This window comes from Poecilia mexicana, unplaced genomic scaffold, assembly GCF_051168715.1.
Source record: "Poecilia mexicana isolate PSO_F unplaced genomic scaffold, ASM5116871v1 scaffold_9, whole genome shotgun sequence".
NCBI classification, from domain to species: Eukaryota; Metazoa; Chordata; class Actinopteri; order Cyprinodontiformes; family Poeciliidae; genus Poecilia; species Poecilia mexicana.
The window spans coordinates 21,308,570-21,326,693 of record NW_028263378.1 but is presented as its reverse complement, the minus strand read 5'-3'; the positions used below and the strand labels follow the sequence as shown (position 1 = coordinate 21,326,693).

At 38.9% G+C, this 18,124-nt stretch overlaps 2 protein-coding genes across 2 annotated transcripts; one reads left to right on the top strand and one right to left on the bottom strand.

Moving 5' to 3' along the window:
- Window positions 1-21: 21 nt before the first annotated feature.
- Window positions 22-5,706, bottom strand: ubl4a (ubiquitin like 4A). The gene is made up of 4 exons (XM_014982278.2): window positions 5,503-5,706; window positions 1,978-2,083; window positions 1,666-1,886; window positions 22-643 (listed from the first exon to the last, which is right to left on the bottom strand). The coding sequence occupies exons 1-4, from the start codon at window positions 5,548-5,550 to the stop codon at window positions 536-538; spliced, it is 483 nt and encodes a 160-aa protein (XP_014837764.1). The 5' UTR covers window positions 5,551-5,706; the 3' UTR covers window positions 22-535.
- Window positions 5,707-7,245: 1,539 nt separating this feature from the next.
- prkg1l (protein kinase cGMP-dependent 1, like) lies at window positions 7,246-17,773 on the top strand. The gene is made up of 19 exons (XM_014982249.2): window positions 7,246-7,435; window positions 7,561-7,684; window positions 7,861-8,027; window positions 8,924-9,037; window positions 11,371-11,476; window positions 11,680-11,743; window positions 11,897-11,974; window positions 12,128-12,222; window positions 13,468-13,533; window positions 13,677-13,754; window positions 13,829-13,925; window positions 14,050-14,189; window positions 15,187-15,276; window positions 15,507-15,648; window positions 15,718-15,881; window positions 16,877-16,999; window positions 17,148-17,210; window positions 17,317-17,383; window positions 17,479-17,773. Exons 1-19 carry the CDS (start codon window positions 7,246-7,248, stop codon window positions 17,560-17,562), a joined length of 2,052 nt encoding a protein of 683 aa, XP_014837735.2. The 3' UTR covers window positions 17,563-17,773.
- Window positions 17,774-18,124: the final 351 nt, after the last annotated feature.

The window sequence follows — 18,124 nt, the reverse complement described above, 5'->3', positions numbered from 1 at the left end:
AAACAAAGACCAGCCCATAAATTAAGGTGAAAGAAATTTTTTCACTTTTAATGTTTGCAAACATATAAACAAATATATTTACAAATCATACAATGGCATTACAACATGTCTTATTATGGGATAAGACATGTTGTCCACAATTCTTGGAAAAAGATAAAAGTTATCACTCAAGACAATAATAAATACCCTCCAGTAGAAGTTAGTACACCCTAGGAAATGTAGCAGCCAGAGATCATGTGAAAATAACAGCATAAATTATTCCATTGTATTCAGATCTTGTGTGATCAGGCTGTGAGTCATTAACACCCATCAATGATGAAGGCCAGAGAAAAAAAGAACCACATCTTCTCATTCAAGTCCTTTTTATCTGGGCGGCTAAAAAAAAAAAAAAAAAAAGCTGAGATATTCAGCTGTCCATGTGATCATTCAGCTGGAGATCAGGCACACGATTCAACTGATTCTTTCCTTTCTCTCCGTCTAAACACTGTATCTTCAAGCACTGAGAATAACATCAGAAGAATTAAGTTATGAATGATTAGTCCATGTAAGAGGCGTCCATGACCTCGCTTTCAGGGTGAAGAAGTCTCCCCGCCAAGCGCTCAATGTCATCGAGGCTGAGCTGTCGAAGAGAACGTTCATAATCCTTAAGGGAATAGAAGAGGGACAAGGTAACAGGGAGAAACAGAAGACAACATGATAACATACAGTACCTGAAGATATTGGAAATGTCATTAAAAAAAATAAATAAATAAAAAAAAACATCTTCAGATTAGAGTGATGGGATGGAGACTTTCCAACCTAATAGGCTTGGAGATCATCATCACAAAAGAAAAATGGTAAAAATTAAGTAGAAACATTTAAAATTGTCAGCAATCCTAAAGAATTGTCATTGATTACTAAGAAAGGTCTAAATATTCAACATGGCATTATTTTATTAATTTATAAAACATTTTCTGGCTCTTTATTCATCAGCAGTTGGACAGGAAGAAGGGCAGAGAGAGAAGGGGAAGACATGCTGGAAATGGCCTCTGGCTGGGAATCGAACCAGAGACTGGAGACTATGGATATGGTTCTTCAAGATTTTATATTAAAATATATGACTTAGCATCGCTTTGTTGTCTTTCTGGATGTCATCTGCGAAACAGAAACATTCTTCTTGGTTGAATAAAAATAATTTTAAACCTAAATCTGACCAGAATATGAATAATTTTGAGCCAGAATGTAGTTGATAAAAGTGTGAGAAAAAAAAAGGCAAATATTTTTGAAATGGAATATTAAAATGTTTTTTTTTCTTTAAATTATGTTGATAAAAGTACATAATTTAAAATAAACATTTTCCTCATTTGGAACCATTTTCAATCTACACTGCATACTGCTAAAACAAGAAAAAAAACCACCTTAAATCAACTTTTAATGATAACTTTTCTCTAAATCTAAATTAATCTTGCACTACCAGGTAAGATGGAATCATACGTTAAAGTTTTGAAAAGCATTTATCTTCTTTATATTCCATTTGCATCCTGCAAGTGAAGCCAAAGTCATGGCCACGAGCAATTAAAATTCTAGATTATTTTCTGCTACTTGCCGAGGAGCTGAAGGGACACAGCTTTAGAAAGTGGATTTTTTTTTTTTTTTTTTTTTTTTTTACATGATGCATATTAGTACCTTCATAAGCTGTTCGTGAACTTTAGCTGCATCTGCTGGACTGAAGTGTCTGGCTAGTATAGTGGATACAATCGGCCACACTCCTCCCTGCGGGTTGCTGCTGCTGCTGCTGCCGCCGCCGCCTGCCATCCCCGGAGCTGCAGCCCTCTCCCCCACGGGACGGATAACAAGATTCAATTTAGCCTCGGGCCCAATGGAGTAATCGCTCAGTCTGTGCTCGTCTGAGAGAAACGTGACAATCCATTACCACAACTTCAAACAAAAGGACGGTTGGATGTATATCAGTTGTGAGATGCTTGTCGGTAAGTCTACCTGCAAGCGCTTTCCCTTTGTAGAGTAACCGCTGCTGGTTTGCAGGGATGTTCAGTCGTTCAGACACGAGCTCCTTCACCGTGGAGACTTTCTCATCTTCGGTGACCTACAGGATCAACAGCACAATGATTCGGTCGCAGCTTCGCGCAATTCCCTTTCGGATCCATCGTATCTTATTTGTCCTCCTCCACATTGCAGACGGTTACCCAGATAATGATCTCACGGCAAACAATTGAGTGACAGCCAAATAGCTGAAATTTATCTGATTCACAAGTGAGTGAAAAATTGTGCTTGGGTAAGGATACACAGGCATTTCATTTATCTGGACATGCAGCATAATAACAGTAAGATTATCATCTGATTTAAAAAAAAAAAAAAAAAAAAGTTCAAATATGATTAATACCACACTTCTGTTTTGACAATGGTGAGTTGCCATCACAAAATAAAGGATTACAATGCAATGTTTAATTTTTAATGTTCATTTTTGGAATCTTATTCAAATGAATTCTTACTACTGTTTTACCTCTCTGGATCTTTTTTACATCTTCAAATTAAATTTCATGGAGAAAAGACCGAGGCCTACCATCCACCAAAACATCATGCGTCTCCAGCTGCATTACTCCAAAACATGCGGAATGAGCCGCACAAACGCAGCAAAACATCCAAATGATGCGATGCATCAGAAACTGGCTTTTCCCATCTCGCTGAGAAACGCATCACTGGAAAGTTATGATCTCATCTGCAGGCAATTTTACAGCTGGCCGTCTTTTCTGCAGTGTGTTCAAGAGCAATTTTGCAAATGTGAGGAGACGGGAATGCTTTCACTGCCACCGATTTTTAACACCGGGTTTTTGTGGAGGAGCCACTACTTGGAGGCGAAGGCTGAAAGCATAGAAGACGACGGGGATGAAGGAAAACATCAAGCAACTCAGCAGTAAGATAACTACGAAATGCTACAAATTAAGAGGATGTCAAATACAGTAATTTGCTGGATTCGGTCATGCAAACCATTTGGCTGTATGCAAATAAAAAAGTCTGAATTTATGGCTCTGATGTAGAAAATCTGGATATTATTCTTTAAAAAAAAAGTAAAAATTTGTTATTAAACAATAACCTTTAGTCACAACATCTTGTAGCTTATAGCCAAAATCTTTGTGCAAACTGGACATCTAACAAAAACATTAATGGGAGACATTAACTAGTAATAAACTTCCTTAACAAAATTCATATTTTGCCTTTTTTTATGAGGTCACAGACTAAACTAGCAGCACGTAATTTCAGCAGTGTTGGTTTGTGAAAATATAAGTGACCGTTATCTGCTTTTGACAGTGCTTGTGATTCTGACTTGTTTTGTTAAAAACATAATAAATAAATAACTGGTATAATTATGACATTACACAAAAATGTTCACAAGGCTGATTTACAGCCTTTGCACATTTTTCAGAAATAACTGCTGCTGTGAACACAAGACAAATGTGACATCTGGAACTGATTCTGGCTGCAGTCACAATGGCAGCTTGGAGCAAACAATACGGCAAATAAATTCCTTCGAAAGAGACGGCATATGGCAGCCTTCTCAAGTTAGTAATTAGAAAGCCTGATGTGCAAACATTAATCAGTTGTCAAATGTTTAATAAGAATCAGAAGATATTCTGGACCAAAGAGCTTCTGTTGCTCAAAAATCATCTTTGCTTGAGCTCTCCACTCAGGTCGTCTAGGGTCAACACGGAGTCACGGTGTTGTTCGACATATGACCTGCCAAATCCGATGTTCAAAAAGAAAAATAGGAAAATGTTTGCCAATTCCAACAGAGGTAATAGCTTCGAGTAAAACCGAAAATGAAGAAATTACAAAATTATGCCCAATTAAAGTCCATGGAAGTAACTGTTAGCAGATTTACTTCAACTAAAATAAAAGTTTAAAGTATCTCGCTTGATGCATTTAAAGACTGGAAATTGAGGTTTTTTTTTAATCTTAGTAAAATCATTCTCTGAACGGAGCAAATCAAAAGAAAATTGGGCGATTCTAACCACTGGTTGACCGATTGATTCGTGCATCTCTGCTCTTTTCACAATTAGTGCAGTTCAAAGTTCTGCCATCTCTTTTTGGGTGCTAAAACTACCAACTAATTCCTGGTTCATTAAATGTAGTTGCACATTTGCGACGCTACAGAGACATTTATTCAAGGTAGAACAAAAACACCCCCATCCATATCATACGATTTGGAAGACGCTAAAAATATTACCATCAACTCTAATTTGTACCCCAATCTCTTGATTGGTGATAATGCCATTGTCTATGCTGTACTGCTAAAGACAAACTGCTTTTCTTTCACTGTTGCTGGTTGCAGTTTTGTAAATTCCTGGTGATAGTGTAAAAGAAATGTACAAAGAATATTCTTTGACATTTATTTTAAATGTTCAACCTTCCTATCAGCCACATGGTTGGAACTTATTTCTAAAGTTTTTAGTCCAACAAAATTGTGTTTGATTTACCAGAAGATAGGTTACAATTTTTACGTCACAGCACAGTTAATATTTTAAAGTGTCAAATAAATAAAAGTTCAAATGAGTACATGCCTTATTAGCCTATGAAAGGTTAAAATTATGTTCCAACATTGACATAATTTATAGTTCATTTTCATGTTTTTTTTTTACTTTTGAGGAAGCATATTCTCTGTTGCTCTTTTTAGATGTGAAAATATATCCACCCTGAGCTTTGGACTGAATAAAGGGATACTCATTCTAAACATTAAAATGGCAGAACACTTCAAGATGGCTTTTTGAACTACAATTGTCCACTCACATTTTTTAATTAGGCTGTTTTTAATGTTTCTTTCAAAGGTTTAATGTAAATTAAAGAACACCAACATTCCCCACAAGTTGTAGCTGTCCTAATTTCAACCTAAACAAATTATCTTATTGAGATATTAATTGTCCATATCTGAGTATTATTTTTTTGGTGACATACCCAAGACTTCTCCAAAAATCTTAGCCCTGGTGATGAAAACAGCAGTAGTATTTCGTTATTTAGTCTATTTCTTGGTTGTGCATTAATTTCCAGCATTATCCGCCTAAAATATGAGAGGAACAAGACAACATCTATGCGCATTCTTGAGTAATCGGTCTCAAATTTTTCAAGATGCTGGTGTCTTGCTGTTAGGTGTTAGTTATATTGTGGCAAGAAAACTAAACTATTTACAGCTACAGACTCTGAAACTGTCCTTTAATTAAAAAAAGTATTCAAGAGTGCAGTGTACCCTCTTATCTCCTCTATTGGCCTGTAGAGAAAGGCTTCTAGAAAGTATGTTACAACAAACCGCTAACGGTTTAGCCATCATGCTAACCATGAGATACTTTTTATTTACCCACCAACCGAGTTGCACTAAGCAGTGCATTTTAGGCAAATTTAACTGAAAACGTATCTGTGGTTTACTTCAGTAGGATTAGCATCAGCCTGTTAGTGAACCACCGCAGTTAGCTCACCTGGTTAGCCAATTGTGTGCATTAGCTGCGTGTAAGTTACCTGAACACTGCACTCCTTTCCTTGAAGCGGTTTCACGGTGAGGATCATTTTCTAACACCTCGAACAAACGAAACGCAGCAGAAATATGTTGAAAGTTTAAATATTAAAACGCTCTTAGTAAGGTTTTTGATAGTTCGTAACAAAACTGCTGCTCCCTTTAACTGTGGCCCATCTTCTTCTCCAGCAGCAGCAGCAGCTCTCGGCGGACACTAGCGCCGCCTTCTGGTTAAACTTAGTCATTCTCTGAATAGATGTCACCACACACGTTTATTGACGTTTTTCTCGGTCGCTTTGGTGCACTTCTCAGAACAGAGTTGAAATTAATACAACTACTTGTTCATCTTCAAATCACTGGGTCACTTGTGCACATAAAAAGCAGTTTCTCATTCCTTTGAGAAAGTGGCAAATGCTTTACATCCATACAAGTGATTTTGTACAATTCTCTACATTCTCTACAATTCTCTACAATTGAAAATTTGTAATTTTCAATTACAAATGCAATATTGATCAACATGTGATATGGGTCTCTGTTGAATAGTCTCAAATATAAGTCTTACAGTAGGATACCAGTCTGCAAGGAGTTAACATTACCTGATCCATGAAATTTTTAAATAGCTCTGAGCAGTGGGCGCGGTTTTTACAATTTATACTGTAGTATAAATTAGACTGCTTTTTACAGAAAAAAAATCTATCTATCTATCTATCTATCTATCTATCTATCTATCTATCTATCTATCTATCTATCTATCTATCTATCTATCTATCTATCTATCTATCTATCTATCTATCTATCTATCTATCTATCTATCTATCTATCTATCTATCTATCTATCTGTCTGTCTGTCTGTCTGTCTGTCTGTCTGTCTCTGTAGTTTCTCATAGAATAAAACACTACAACAAAAAGGTTTTCTTCTAGAAGGGGCTTTATCAGGTGTGTGAAGGGTCAACACATTTATCGAGAGCATTCTGTTAATCATTGGTTTCATGATTAGTTAAATTACTGAAAGACACGGAATACACAATTTCACAGAAAAAGGTAAAAGATCATACATAAAACGCTCAGAACAAACACTGACAGAAGAAGTACAAAGTCTACACCTGACGCACACTTCTTCCTTTCTTTCTTCCAGTGAAATGATTAATGTTTTTCGCTCAGTTTGGCGGATCCTCCCATGGGCTCCTTCAACCACTCTCCAAGGACCCATTGACCCAGTTCGGATCCAGTCCATGCATTTGTCATTACCCCCTCCCTCTCCCGGACGGCGTGGGTCATGTGATTGGCTGGCTGCGCCGTCTGTGCAGCCGCGGCCAGCGGGAGAGAGGAGCGGAGCATCCTTCAGTTGGGCGCTTTCTTGCAGAAGAGATGTGCACCTGTCGCACGGACTGCCCGCTGGCAGACATGCACAGACCCGCAGGAGACAAGTGAGACAATCACCCCTGCATCGATAGGGTAAGAGATCGGATTGTGTGTTTGGCCAGAAATCGCGTATGTGCATTGATTTTACTGCATTTTGTTATGTTTGTTCAAGTGTCTGTAGAGTCATTGCAGTTTCATTTCTTGTTGTCTTCTATTTTCTTTGAGTAAAATACGAGGATAGAAAAACACAACTAAATCTATCTATCTATCTATCTATCTATCTATCTATCTATCTATCTATCTATCTATCTATCTATCTATCTATCTATCTATCTATCTATCTATCTATCTATCTATCTATCTATCTATCTAAACATATGCAGGTGATGGGTACACTTCGGGACCTCCAGTTTGCACTGCAGCTCAAGATTGAGGAGCTCCGTCAGAGGGACACACTAATAGATGAGTTAGAGCTGGAGTTGGACACAAAGGACGAACTCATCCGTAGGCTGCAAGAAGAACTAGACCGCTACAGAACTGCCCTCTCCCTCCCTGCACCCTCCGCAGTCGTAGCAGGTGTACAGGGTTTGATGCTTTTTAATGTGTGATATCTTGGGAGGGGCAACAAGTGCCACAAGCTTTAACCTGACCTAGAATCCTGACATGCTGTGTGTGTGCGTGTTGTTTTTCTCCTACTGTAGCTTCTGCAGCTCAAATTGAGGACAACCGGAGTGCAAAAAGGCAGACAGTCATTTCAGAGCCCTTCAGTCCAGACCCTATGACAATCGCAGTGGTTTCACACAGAAGCTGTGACAAAAGCCAGGAGTAAGAGCACGCGCTGTTCTCTCAGATCATACCAGCTCTGAGTGAAAACTCTCGCTCTCGTTGACTGCTAATCAACAAGTATCCCTTCAAGACGTCTTGCAAGCTTTCAGCAGACTGCGTTCAAGGTGATAAATGACCAACAGTGTGACATATGCGTCATGTCTTTATATCTTCAGATCTCGAAGGCTGATCCAGGCGGCGCTTTTGAAAAATGACTTGTTGAAGAACCTTGATGAAGAAGAAATCAAGGCAGTCACTGCCTGCATGCGCCGAGCAACCATCAATCAGGGCTGCTTTGTTTTCCAGGAGGGCACCACCGGGGATCAGGCTTTTGTTTTGGAAGGTAAGTCATTGTCTTCTTAAGATCAACAACATTCATCTCACTTCAAGTTGTTTATCAGGACTTAGCCTGGATTGTAGGTGCTCCGTTGCAAATGTGATTACATTCTTCTCTTAAAATTTCCATTCTGTTGCGTTCTGGCTCGGGCTGTTGATTTGATTGGACACGATTGCATGCCACTCTGAAGCACAGTTATGAAAATGAAAGGGATCTATGCTGTTATTCTGGGTTGAAATCTAAGGAGGTAGCAGAAAAAATGGCTAATGGTTCCTTGAAGAGGTGAAACTGTTTGCAAGGTGCCATCTCCCTGCTTTATTCTACAGAATGAGCTGTGTCTACACTGAACCTCTCACCCTCAAACACACCACATCATTTGACACAAAAGTACACAGCAAGCATTTAAATGTCTGTACCTTACATAACACTTATATCCCATGAACTGTGAAAACGGAGTGGTGCAAAAGTTCAGCTTCCAGCAGGACAATGGCATTAAACTCAGAGCTACAATGCGATTGTTTAGTTTAGATCAAAGTATGCTCATGTGTAGGAGTGGCCTAGTCAAAGTCTAGACCCAAATTCAATTGAGAATTTGTAAAAATCATTAAAACTGATTTTTACATATGATTAAGATGTTTCACAAAGGCTGTACAGCTCTGGCAGAGACATACCCTAAAATACTTCCTTATGGCCATAACTGCAGCAAATATTAACTTTTAAGCTTTTTCAGTGATGAATAATTTTGAAAACCACATATCCTTTCTCTTCTACTTCACAATCGTGCACTACTTTATGTTGGTCTGTCATTTAAAACCTCAATGGTAATATTTTTTATGTTTTGCTAACATGAAAAACTGCGAAGATGTTCATATGATGTTTCAATTTGTCTATTTTCTTGGCAGAAGGAAGACTGGACGTGACAAAAGATGGACAGAAGGTGCTCACCTTTGAGCCGGAGGACATGTTTGGAGAGGTGGCGCTCCTCTACAACTCCACCCACACCTACTCTGTCTCAGGTAAGCGTTATGTTGACGTCTTTTTACAACGAAATACAATTATCACTCGAGGAATGTCACAGGGGAAAACTGATGAGGGGGGGCCCTATTTCATTCATTTTGACTTGGACGGAAAAATAAATAATTATTGTGAAGATCACAAGAATACAGAGCTCTTGTGCGGTGTGAGACGGAGGACGGCTGTGGAATTTAAAATCAAAGACGCTTTTGAAATCATAGACAGCCCTGCGCATTCACATGTTTCTTTTTTCTTTTTTTCAGAGATGGGGGGAATTTCAAACATGCAATAGTTTGCTTCATAAGCCAGCGGTGTTCTCCCAACAAGCATGCATTAGTCAGAACATTTACAAAAAATAGGCGCTCTGAAAATATCATTTAGCTCCCATGTTTTAAAAAAAAAAAAAAGTGGACAAATCCTTTTAACACAAACATTGCTCTTTCATTTCTTCCCCTCATCCGATCTCAGCCCCTGTGGGAAAAAACTTTCTCGGCTGTCACCACAGATATCTGGCCTGGTTTCACAAATAAATAAATATTAGCTGCGGGTAAACAGGCTGTGGAAGCGGCTGGGATCAGTGTAAATGGAAGAAACATCACTTTATTTGCCATCGCTGAGCATCTAATTCTCTCTTTCAGCTGCTTTCTTTATCTTGAGAGCAGCCAGCCATTCCAATTTACCACTCTCAGCTATCTGTCTGCTCCCTGGTAACAATCCTGAACTCACGGTGACAGCCTGTCCTCCTTTGTTCCCTGCCCATTATTGTCATCCTTTCCCTTTGGATTCGCTCAGGGCCCACCGTGCTCATCTCCTTCCTGACCTGAAAATAGTTTCGCTTTGTGTTTGACGCTGCCAGTGAGGCTTCGGTGTGGTGATACAGGAGCAGGTGATCCAAGTCAAACAGATATACAATGACAATTCAATAGCATTAGTAAACATATGTATTTTTTTTTTTTTTTGTATTTTGTTCCATTACAACCAGAAACTTTAAAGTATTTTATTGGGATTTTTCTGTAACGGACGTAAAATAGTGGGAAAACCTGTGCATGGTACACCCTGCTCAGGTATTATTATTACAGTATTAGTGGTGGGACTTGATTAAAATGTTTAATCGAGTTAATTGCAGGGTCTGTATTTAATCGCACTTTATTGACAAAATGAGCATAATTTTCAATTCAAAAACTCTTAAGAGCTCAACAACAAATTTTATTATTTTTAATCAGTTTTTAGGTTATTCAACTATCAGATTGGTGTAAAGTGATATTATAACCATTCAGCTTTCAAGTGTTTTAGGAACCCACGATCGTTTATGGATCTTTGAACAAACACTTCTGTAGAAATTTGGACTATGGAGTGGGGACGTCTGTTCTTGCTGCAACATGTTGTGCATTGAGATGCTGTTTTAGGCTGGAATGGCTCTGGTGATGGACTCCTTTTAGCACATGTGGAGTGCACCATCCATAGTGCTTTAAGTGTAGGCAATAAGCTCAACCTTTGATATTTTTTTTTCTCATTCTTCCCTTTTGCTGAATTTCAGGCATAATAATGGAGAAGGTGGTTGCTTAAATGTGCCATGAGGAGAAGCTTTAGATTCATGAAAATAATTGATCTTTTTACTGGTAAAAAAAAAAAAAAAGGAAAAAGTGAAATTCATGTGTCTTTTATCTTAAAACTTTACAATTCTGTGCTAATTTGTGTTTGTCTATCACACAAAATATGTTATAATTTGTAGCTGCATTACGACAAAATATGAAAAAGCTAGAGGTCTAAATGTTTGCAAAGCTTCCTATGGGAGACAACAGCATAAAGACTTGCGCCAAGAAAGACCCGTGTGACTTGAACGAAGTAGATCTGAAATAAAAAGCAGTAGCCACCAATGAGATGTCATGTGGTGATAAATTAGGAGCACAGAGAGAATATTCGAACGGGGAAATTAAGATATCAGGGCAGAACCATCTGATTAGATATTGGATGTAATTAGAGCGTCTCGAGGACATCTACTTCCGTTTGCAGGAAGCTTCCGTGAACCAATCAATACGGGTCATTATTAATTTACACCTCTTTCAAACTCTATTATAAAGAAAGGGGGTATTTATGGTGGAGGGAATTAGATTAGATTTATCTTCAGTGTCCTCTGTACGAGGAAAAAGGGAGACATCTTTAATGCAGCCCTGACCTAAGCTGTCTGAGTGCACAGCCGAAGCTTTGCTCTTCAGCCACAACGGGCTGCGGGCGGCGTGAGTCTCTGCTATTGTCTACAGTGTTTATATCAGAGCGCCCGTGTCACTGACACAACCTTTATCATTTCCTCTTGCCTTTGTCTTTTGATCTGCAGCACAAACAGACAGCAAGCTGTGGGCTATCGACCGCAAGAGTTACCACTCTGTTCTCACACAGTGTGGCCTCAGCCGCCTTTCTCATTCAGTGGAGCTGCTGAGAAGGTGAACGTCAGACCCCCGAAACTCTAAATATTGTCTGCTGCTTCTGTTTATTCTGTACTCCCGGATCTCTATTGTTGTTTTGTTTGTAAGAAATCATTGAAATATAGATTAGGATTTTTCTTCTTTTTTTTGTGAAAGTAAAAACTTATTTTTATACATAAGAAAAATGTTATTAGGTCTTTTTTGTGTGTGTGTCTGTGCAGCATTCCCTTTCTTCAGTCGTTGCCAGATGATGTCATCAGTAAACTGTTTGATCAGGTGCAAGAGGTACAGATTGATTTTTTCTTTCTTTTTTTTTTTTAAACAGAATTTGGTAACATTTTCAGCTTCAATCTTCCTTTGTGTCTCGTCTGTGGAAAAGTGAAGACATTCACTGCTCTTTTCTTTTCTTGCTTTTTAAAAAAATTCCTTCTGCTGTAGACAAATTACTCAGATGGTGACTACGTCTTTCGACAGGGAGCTGTCGGAGACACCTTTTACATCATTAGCAAAGGCCAGGTAAAGTTAAATGTTCTCTAACAGCAGCTTGTCTTTCAGAGAAATGGGCTCAGACCGAGTCCAAATGTCAGAGCAGCAATAGTAATTATTTTATGATAGGGAAAATAAATGGTGCCTCTTTTCTGCAGTGTTCATCACCATTTTTTTCTTTAGGTGAGTGTGACAGAGAAGAAGCCAGGCCGTCAGGAGCAGATCGTTTTGGCCGAGCTCTCAGAGAGACAGTGGTTTGGAGAAAAAGCTCTTTGTGGGTAAGAAACAGAGTTAGTGAGCGTCAAAGATATCACTATATAAAGAGAATTAATTAAATATGTATACACACATGTCCCACTTTGTTACAATGACACAACCTATTGGCACAAATCTGCCAATCACATGGGATTAACATTTGCTGAAGTTCAAACTGAGCATCAGGGTGAGGAAAAGAGGAATTTAAGAAACTTTGTACATCACCGTTTGTGCCAGGCAGGTTAGTCTTAATGTTTCACCTCAAAAACACAAAATCTTACTATTGTTGTTTTGAGTAAATAATTCCTTTAATATTGATGAAAAAAGTACTTGTTCCATTTTTACCTATGACAAGATATTTTTCCCATGTTATATGTGAGATAATCTGCCATTGGAACTAGGACTTTGTCATCCATATTAAAGAATTATTCACTTAAAACAAGCTCCTGTTTCTTGCTGAAAAGCTACTTGTAAGTTAGTTTTGTCTTACTTCAGGTGTACTAAGATATTTGCACTAGAAATTGACTTCACATTGACTTCAAGCATTTTTCCTGCCATGTGCCATCTTCATCCAGAAATGTTTCTCTGTTGGACCTGTTAACGCTGACAGCTGTATGTAAAACTTTCTCCACTTTGAGCGTTGGGGCTCCAACTGTTTCGCCGTCATGATAGGCACAGATGGTAACGGTCTCCAAATCGTTCCTGTTCATTCTAACCAATTTTCTTTAATCTGTGGAACAGTCTGGATCTTTGAGGCTGGGGTAGCACATCTGAATAATTTTTACTTATCTACATATGTTAAAAAGCAAGGATCTTTGCATCTTCAGTTGATTTGTACTGTCTCTGGAAGATTTAATATATTTGTGAATTTACAGCTTTCTTTCTTGGTTCTTTACTGACTTTCTGAATGTTTCTGTTGTTTAGAGTATTGGTCAATCCAGTGGGTGTTGTCAAACCGATCATTACTGCTTGGAAGATAAACTTCCTGCAGCTCTCAGTCATAACCACTAATAGGAAAATAAAAAGCCCTGCCCTAACCATCGATGCTTCTTGTTTATAGATTTTGTGTTCATATCTGAGTTTCTCTACAATCTTTGAATCTGTGTAGAATATAAAGAATAAATTCTAATCTGTGCAGCCAGTTCTTGGTTTTAAAAATGACCTCACAGCCTAAAAATGAAGTACTTTCCTGCAGTTGATGAATGCATGTCTGATTCTTATGTGTTAATTATATTCTTATGATTTTCTTTATTTCTCTCTGCTCTCAGAGAAACCATCCAGCCTGTAAATGTGATGGCTATTGGAGAAGTGACATGCTTGGTAATAGACAGAAGGTAAGGTGACAATCTGGGCAGATTAAATAATATGCATTTGGAGAGTATCTGATTCAGTTTCTATGCTCTTATGTGTTGCATACATACTCTGATTCTTTTTGTCCAGAAAAATGAGGAATATTCACTACTTGCTTGTGTTTCAGGACCTTTAGAGATGTTATCGAAGGTTCAGGATCTGACAGCCCTCCACAGCTGCAGCAGAGCAATGAATCAAAAGTCGAGTGAGGAGCAACGCAGTAGCACCTTATTTTACATCCATAGAAAAACACAATTTCATCTGTATTTTCCTCCTCAGGCCAAAGGAGGATCCTGCCTCCCTGGCAGCTTCCACCTTAAGCGATTTCCAGATTATTCGTACCCTGGGACTCGGGGAGTTTAGTCACGTGGATTTGGTAAAGAGTTGATCTCTCGCTCACAATCGCACCGATCCCAGAGCTCCTGCCTCATTGAGATTCTTTCTTTCCACAAGGCTATTGATTTTTTTCCGCCCCCTCCCGCCCCCTCCATTGCTTTCAGGTGCAACTAAAGAGCAACACCAGGTGTGTTTTTGCCATGAGGGTCCTCAAGAAGAAGCTGATTCTCAACAGCGGTCAGCGAGAGCACATTCTGAGAGAGCGCAGCATCCTGATGGAGGCCCGCTGTCCATTTATTGTCAGGTATCACCCATTCAGCAACTCGTTTCAAAAAATTGCGAAAGTATTTACACCCTTTAAACGTTTTCACACTTTGTTATGCCACAACCATAAATCTTAATATGTTGGGATTTTTTATTTTTTATATTTTTTGGAGAGACCAACTCAAATAACACATAATTGTAGCAACGTTTGAAAAAGTGGGTTTCAAGCTTTTTGTAGGTGTAAAAATCTCAGTGTGGCATTTGTTTTTTTAAACCACTACTTTGAAGGCCTCAAATGTTTATTAGAGAACAATATTACACAAAAGGCATCACGAAAACCAAAGAACACAGCAGAGAGGTGCACTGTTTGAGCACCTGAATGTCAAAAGAGTGTGGGACAACTGTATACCTACCAAGACATGACAACCCACCCAAACTGACTGGCTGTTCAGGAAGAGAAACAGCTGTAAAGGCCTTGGTTGCTCTGGAGAAGCTCATCACAGCACAAATAGAAGTTGTGCACAGACAGGAAAAAGGCAGAGTCAGATTAATGGAGATGATCATTTATTGGAACGAAACTCACAAAACAAGAGACAAGCACAAGGAGAGCTGGGGGACGCCCTACAGGAACAATTAAGAAACAGGAGTACAAGAAAGTTAGCATGGATGTGCACAACAAAGGAAGATCTGACAAGGAGGTGATTCAGCAGACTGACCCTTAAATGACAAGAAGATGATTCAGCAACAAGATAACTATGAGATTAATTGAGAGAATGAAGAGTAGATGCGTGAGTAACAAACTAACAAGCTGAGGGAAAGTGGCTAATTGACACAAAATAACACCAAGTCTAACACTAAAATAATACAAAGTATAATTTTCCTTCAGGTAATTATGCATCACTTTTATTTGTCTACCAAATAAACCCCCTCTTAAATACAATAAATACAAGTCCATTAAAGTGGTTACAGTACGAAAAAGGGGGAAACATTCGTGTAGAATGGTGACGTTAACAATTTTCTTTATGTTTTGACTACAGACTGTACAAGACGTTCAGAGATGCTGACCATCTTTATAGTTTGACAGAAGCTTGTCTGGGTGGGAATTTGTCTCGCCTCCTCAAAGAGAAGTGAGTATGTGAAGCTGCAGCGAGGTCACATTTTATAATGTGCACTGAAAATAATCAATGCCAGGCTCACTGTTTTCATTCAGACTTTATTACAATGAAACAAAAACCACAGATTGTTTTGGCTTTTGTCACGTCACCTTTTGTTGCTGGTTGTAATGTATTCTGCTTTGGTCAGTGACAGCTGCTTTTATTGATTTTCTCAGACTGATAACTCCTCCTTTATTTTTCAGAGGATCCATAGACGACGGCAGCACCAAGTTCTACACAGCTTGTGTTGTCGAGGCCTTGAGTTTTCTTCACTGTCGAGGAGTCGTATATAGAGATGTCAAGCCCGAAAACGTCGTTCTGGATGAGCAGGGTTATGGCAAACTGGTAACTACCAACTGATTCAAGCTCAGCGTTTTACCGTGGTAATGCTGACCGCGTGGATGTGTACCGTAGATTGGCTCCAGATGTCTGAAGCGGGTTGAGGTGGGTAAGAAGACGTGGACGTTCTGCGGCACTCCGGGCTACATGGCGCCTGAAATCATCCTGAGCAAAGGCCACAGTACATCCGCAGATCTCTGGTCTCTGGGTGTTTTTGTGTTTGAGCTTCTCAGCGGTAGGTAAGCTTTTAACGTTTGAGGAGCCATTATTTGTTAAAGTGTTGTTGGGGATGATCTTAAAGTAAAAAGTCTTGTCAAGAGACATGACATCTTGGGGGTTTTTCACATTCAGACTACAACCACAAACTGTGCATGCTTTGTTGAGATTTATTGTGATACAAAGAGAAATCTGAAAAGGTTATGAATTTGTCATGAGCTCGTTTACTCTGATTAGTGTAAATAAAATCTAGGGAACTGGGAATTGGTAAATTAGTAAGTAGGAGTTCATTTTTATGGTAGATTAGAGAACATTAGTGAAGGAAAGGCATCGTGAACACCTGTGAATATAGCACATAAATTTCTCCAAAGTAATGGAGAAACTTAAAGTTGGAACGTGTTCTGAATCGTCATCCAGAGCGTTGAACATCTCACAAAGATGTTCATTAGTTATTCAAAAAAGAAAACTTATGGAACACGAGGAAAAGCATTCTTTAGTCACATGGGACTAAAGCTGAACTTGTAAAACATTATATAATTTGTAGAAAACAGTCACAGGCACAATGGAGGGGTTCTGAAAAATATATACTAATGTGTTAGAACCTGAAATCCCTGGATTTGATAACTGCACATGGATACTCTTCATCCAGTCTAAGTTTGAGCTGTTTTGCCAAGAAGAAATAGAGCAAAGAAATGTAGCCATATTTGTCAAGCAGGGTTTGATGTAAAAGCTGGCAGATGCCCCTTAAGGCTGTAATTTCAATGTAGTTCTGCGAAGCTCTGACTAAGGGCTGAACACAAATAAAAAAAATAAATAAATAAAAAAAAAACATTTATTGGTTTCTTTCCACCTTAGAAATGTCCATCTCTATTTTATCTGCCACTCAAAATCCATATAAAATGCATTCGAGTTTATGGTTGTAACCATACATAATGTGGGAAAATTCAAGGGGTGTGCATACTTTTTGCGCATCACTGTAGATCAAAGGTTCCCGACCGGATGGTGTTTCTCTGTCCAGGCTCCCGTTTGATGGCTCTGACCCGCTGAAGGTTCTCACCGCCACTGTTAATGGCGTCGATCAGATTGAATTCCCAAAGTCATTCCGCAAAGATGCCTGCGATTTCATACAGAAGCTTTGCAGGTATAAATACTTTCTAATAAGAAAAAAAAACTGTATTTCGATGGATTTTAGTGTTTCTTCATCTTTATCCCGTTTCCATCACTTGAGGACATGAAGTGGGTGATTAATTCATTGCTTGTTTATTTTTGTTTTGCTTTTCATCACCCAGGGGCAACCCTTCAGAGAGACTGAGCAGCCAGAGAAACGGGGCCAAGGCCATTCAGAAACACAAGTGAGAGCATGGATTGATTTCATTAAATACAGATTCTGGGCTCTGCTTGGAAAGGCAGTGTTGCCGATGATGATGATGATGATGATGGTACTCTGTTTTTCTTCAGGTGGTTTGATGGATTCAACTGGGATGGACTCTGCAAAAGGAAATTAACCCCTCCACTTATTCCAAAAGTATGACATAATGAGCTTGACTCACTTAATTTTCTGTTTTGTCATACATTTTTTGTTTGTTTGTTTGTTGTTTACTCCGCTGTTTTGCCTTTCAGGTCAACCTTCCGCTGCAAAGCGCTACATGCGCACTTTACCCTGCAGAGGCCGTGGAGCTCTGTACGAACTGGGAGGATTTCTGACAACAGATTTCAGACCGAGACGCTTTTCCTGAGGCAGAACCTGCAGATACTGCTTTGAGACATTAACCACCCTCCTCCGCCCGAAAGCTTTTAGACTGTTTCAGGCGCAGAAAACCTTTATAGATTTACACGCATAAGAATTCAGTGATTTTTTTTTTCTTCTTCTTCTGCAAGTCCAAAGAAAACCAATAAACAAATATGTTGTACGAAACTTCCCCCCCCCCCCTCTCTCCTTCTTCAGTGTTCATTCTTGTAGTGAGACTTGTGGGGCGGTGTCTTCCTAAAAAGTAGAAATGGACCCAAAGGCTGACGTCTGCTCCTGTTCAAGATTTGCAAACAAAATCTCCGAAAGGAAGAAAAAGGAAGTGTGCGTTCTAACTTCAAAATAAAATAACTCATGCGCAGGTGTTAATGAAATCACAAATCTAAGGTTGATTTGGCCTGCGCGTATTTATTACTTATGCTACCGTATTTTCCAACACACGCACTGGTGCTTAATTTAAAAACAAAGCAACTCCCATGACTGATGATGATTCATATTAATTTATGATTACTATTATTA

Bases quoted from the DNA above. Each gene is read 5' to 3' on its own strand.
- ubl4a (XM_014982278.2), bottom strand. From the start codon at position 5,550: ATGATCCTCACCGTGAAACCGCTTCAAGGAAAGGAGTGCAGTGTTCAG. The intron at 2,084-5,502 runs GTAACTTACACG...TTGATCCTGTAG, and splicing joins GAAAGGAGTGCAGTGTTCAG to GTCACCGAAGATGAGAAAGT. The intron at 1,887-1,977 runs GTAGACTTACCG...CGTTTCTCTCAG, and splicing joins CAAAGGGAAAGCGCTTGCAG to ACGAGCACAGACTGAGCGAT.
- prkg1l (XM_014982249.2), top strand. From the start codon at position 7,246: ATGGGTACACTTCGGGACCTCCAGTTTGCACTGCAGCTCAAGATTGAG. The intron at 11,744-11,896 runs GTACAGATTGAT...CTTCTGCTGTAG, and splicing joins TGTTTGATCAGGTGCAAGAG to ACAAATTACTCAGATGGTGA. The intron at 15,649-15,717 runs GTAACTACCAAC...TGTGTACCGTAG, and splicing joins AGCAGGGTTATGGCAAACTG to ATTGGCTCCAGATGTCTGAA.